The sequence below is a fragment of the Pterocles gutturalis genome, unplaced genomic scaffold, assembly GCF_000699245.1.
Source record: "Pterocles gutturalis isolate BGI_N339 unplaced genomic scaffold, ASM69924v1 scaffold22930, whole genome shotgun sequence".
NCBI classification, from domain to species: Eukaryota; Metazoa; Chordata; class Aves; order Pterocliformes; family Pteroclidae; genus Pterocles; species Pterocles gutturalis.
The window spans coordinates 14,299-18,392 of record NW_010146468.1 but is presented as its reverse complement, the minus strand read 5'-3'; the positions used below and the strand labels follow the sequence as shown (position 1 = coordinate 18,392).

General features: G+C 36.9%; 1 protein-coding gene across 1 annotated transcript in view; it reads left to right on the top strand.

Moving 5' to 3' along the window:
- The window catches only part of MCM4 (minichromosome maintenance complex component 4), a gene marked incomplete at its 5' end in the record, with an annotated part of 11,224 nt that extends 9,287 nt beyond the window's left edge, over positions 1-1,937 (top strand). The window contains 4 exons of the mRNA XM_010085762.1: positions 120-327; positions 870-1,098; positions 1,188-1,321; positions 1,686-1,937. Of these exons, the coding sequence (XP_010084064.1) occupies positions 120-327; positions 870-1,098; positions 1,188-1,321; positions 1,686-1,778 (664 nt within the window). The remainder of the gene's footprint in view (positions 1-119; positions 328-869; positions 1,099-1,187; positions 1,322-1,685) is intronic.
- Between the last annotated feature and the right edge of the window lie 2,157 nt (positions 1,938-4,094).

Genomic DNA, 4,094 nt, shown 5'->3' with positions numbered 1-4,094 from the left:
AGCAGGAATTAATAGTCAAATGATCCCTATCTGTACTTGCTAAATCAAACCCCCTGAAACAAATTACTTTAAATGGCAAGAAAGTACACATGCTAATACTGGATTCTTATTTCATTCAGATTTGACTTGATCTTCTTAATGTTGGATCCACGTGATGAAGCTTATGACAGACGTCTTGCTCGCCATTTGGTTTCACTGTACTACCGAAGTGAAGAAGAGATAGAGGAGGAATACATGGACATGGCAGTACTGAGGGATTACATTGCATATGCTCGGAGTTACATAAATCCTCGGTTAAGTGAAGAAGCAAGCCAAGCCCTTATTGAGGTAAAGGAGTTGCTGTTAATAGTGTTCTACATCCCTACTGACTTGTCAAAAATGGCAAAATCCCCTCATATGTATGCTTCCTATTTATATATTATTTTTCTATGACTCTTGAAACATCTCTAAAATTCACCAGCATTTATAAAGGAAAGGGGTATTGGTATAGAAGTCATTCTGCACTTTGATTGTTAGCTTTCAGATGTGTTGGTTTGGGGTCTATCACATTAATGAAAGCATAAAATCCTACTGAAATTAAATGTATCAGTACAGACACAAGCACTATTACGTAAGACAAGTCCTGAGTTTTTGAAGTGATTTAAAACTTGACTTGCTATCCTGGGTTAATTGCTTTGTAAGGGAAATGTGTAGATGTTATGTGGTTATCCTTCATGGCGGAAGACTCATGAAGGTACATAAGCAGAAATAGTGTTTGGAACAGCTTGCCCGAATTGCTCATATTCTGAAATGAGATGTGGGGGATGAAGGAGACTCTGAAAATAACAGAAATAAAAGGATTTTCTAAAATATGTAATGACTCTTTTCAGGCATACGTGGACATGAGGAAGATTGGTAGTGGCAGGGGAATGGTTTCAGCGTATCCTCGACAGCTTGAGTCTCTGATCCGACTGGCAGAAGCACATGCTAAGGTACGCTTTTCTGAGAAAGTTGAAACAATTGATGTGGAAGAAGCAAAACGCCTCCATCGGGAAGCACTGAAACAGTCTGCTACTGATCCAAGGACTGGAATTGTGGACATATCCATTCTCACTACAGGTTTGTGTTTTCAGTGATAAGACTGGGATGCTATTGGGCTTTGGTAATCTTTAAATGTAACTTAACCTTAGTTTCTTTCTTTTTATAAGGAATGAGTGCAACAGCTCGTAAGCGCAAAGAGGAGTTGGCTCAAGCCTTAAGGAAGCTTATCCAGTCAAAGGGTAAAGCACCAACTTTGAAATACCAACAGCTTTTCGATGATCTCCGAGCACAGTCTGATACAGTAAGTTTCCTGCTTTGTTTTTACATTTTCATTAATTTTTAAAAGCATAGAGTTTTTCCAAATCAACATTATCTTGTTCTCATGTCACATTATGGAGGGAAAGGGAGATGCTAAGTTTTTCAGCTGATGTGACCAGAAAGCCAATTCTATGGATAAACTGAGTAGAATCTTTGCTGTATCTTAGCTTATTCTGGCTTCTGAAATAGCAAACTCAGTTTCAGGGTTCCAGGCCAGATGTCAAATTGCAAAAAGAACATATTAGAGCTTAAAAAACCTGATGAGAAAACTGGGAGGAAGCAAGGCATTTTTATAGTCTTTAAAGTATTCCCCCTCACCTTTACTTGATTAACTTCTTTTCTTTAAGGCTGTCACTAAGGAAATGTTTGAAGAAGCGCTTCGTGCCTTGGCTGATGAAGACTTCTTGACTGTGACTGGGAAGACAGTTAGACTGCTGTAAGTTAGCCTTTCCTTGCACACCAGCTGTCACAGCTTTACTCCGCTGTACTTGAGATAGTGGCAGCCTGCAAGAGCTTTGAGATTTGGGACTACCATTTGCTACGGCAAGCATAGCTTTTCCTTGCAAGTCAACTGTCATGGCTTTACTTTGCCTTACTATTCCAGTCTGCAAGATTTTCAATATTTGGGACTATCACTTGCTGTGACAAGTATAGCAATGATTAACTGGCACTTACACCAGCAGAAGAGATTACGAAGGACCTAAAAAAATCCTTAGCTGAATAATGCTACTTACATTTTAGCTAAATGTAATATGTCAAGTGCCATCTATTTTTACGGGGTTGTATGTATTTCAAATTGAATTGTAAAAATTCATCTTAAATAACTTTTTAGTAAATGCAAGTTGACTTTCAGTATTGCTGTAATCTGAAATAAAGTTATTGGACTTTAAAGGGCTCTTTAGCATTCATTTCAAGTGAAAAGTGATGAGCATTTTTTAATCTAGAACTCTGCAATTTTTAGGAAGCTCCCTGTGAGAGCATGAAAGCAGCTTTGCTTTTGTTGTGGTTTTTGTTTTTTTTTTTAAACTTGAGTGGACTTTGGGAGTATCTTCAATGTAAAAAAGGTAGATAGATTCTACTTGAAAACAATTTCTTGCTACACATTTAGGCATGACTGGATAAATTAAGTTACCCACCTTTGGTGTAATCTCATAATCGGTCCTGAAAGAAGAAGGTCCAATAGCACATGACTGGAGAATCTTCCCTCCTCCTAGGCAGGGCAGACGTTCTCAGCCACTGCATGTCAATAGCTGCTCTTGTTTTCACAGTTGAGCTTGCAGAAGTTTATTTCAGTGCAGACAGCACCAGACAGATCTCAACTGCTCACTTCGCACTTCTAAACTGAAATAAGTACTCCTGTATCCTGTGACACTGCTTCCACCAGAAGGGAAGCAAATTTCCCCCATGCAAAAAGTAAGCACCTTAAAACCTAATTTTTCTTGCTACTGGTTCATTACATGAGTAAGATGCTGTTTAACTGTAGCTGAATTTCCAGTGATTTTTTTTGGTTTGTTTTTAGTATGAGGAACTCTGGGTTTATCTTAAGAGTTAAAAATACAACCTATGCCAGAAACATCAGATTAAGCCACAGCCACCTCCTCAGTGTTGTTTATTAGTAAACAAGTCACCATCACCTTATCATCTTCGCTTTTATGGACAGGAATGACAGAGTTCGTGTTGTGCTTTTTTGTAGAGGAAGTCTAGGTTCCCTGACTCAAGGCTTAAAAGCTAAATGTAGGTAAACTGAGATCCCAGGAGCTTGACACTTCTCTTTGGAAGAAGAGTCTGTAAAATAAAACTCCAAACTCCCTTAAATACCAGAATCATAGATTCTCTAGTGGCACTTGTCTTATAGGATCTTAACCTTCTTCTCTGACATGTTATTAGTTAGGTATTTTGTTTAGAAAATAACCATCTTTCCCTCCCCACTGTACCATACCTTTACTTCAGTTATTATCTGCCTTTTATGTGAGACTAATACAGTTCTACACTTTTTACTTTTTGAAAGCATCACTTGCGTACTTTTTCTAGGATGTTTTTGAGTTGAAGTTCATTTAGTGTTTAAAAAAATAAATAATAAATTCAAACCATGACGCAGATGGCTACAGTAGCAAAATTCCTCAAATTAAAATTGCCTGTCAGTATAGAAAGCACTATTCTAAAACAGAAATTGGGCTGTTCATCTACTTGCAAATTCTAAATGTATATTGAATTGCGTAGCCACAAAATCAAGTGTTCTAGGAAATGGAAGAAAGTTTTGTGTGTAAAATGGATTTCAGCTCACCTTTGATTTAACGTGACTCTTAATTCACCATCTAACAGGTTTTTTTGGTTGTTTTTTAAAAGTGAAATGCTTATTAGGAATTAGTGTTACTTGCAGGTAATCCCACTAGGTGGCTCTTAAACCCTGTATGTAGTAGTTGGTAATTTGTCTTCAGTTTGTAGCGTTTTCTTGGTTTTGTTTTAAATAAGCAAGGACTGCAAGTGCCACTCTGTAATTAGATAGAAAGGAAATGCTTATAAAGAGTCTTTTGGTTAAAAAAAAATTATTAAAAGATCTTAACCCTCCATATGCTAATTTGAAATGTTCCTAAAGCAAAAGGAAGATTAAAGTAATTTACTAAGAATATTCTCCTTACTCTGTGCAATAGTCTCAAATTCTAGATCATAATTTATAGCTGTATTTACCCCATGCTGTGAGTAGTTATAATTAAGCTAATTTTAAAAAATGAGGCATTTAATATGCAATCAGAGGA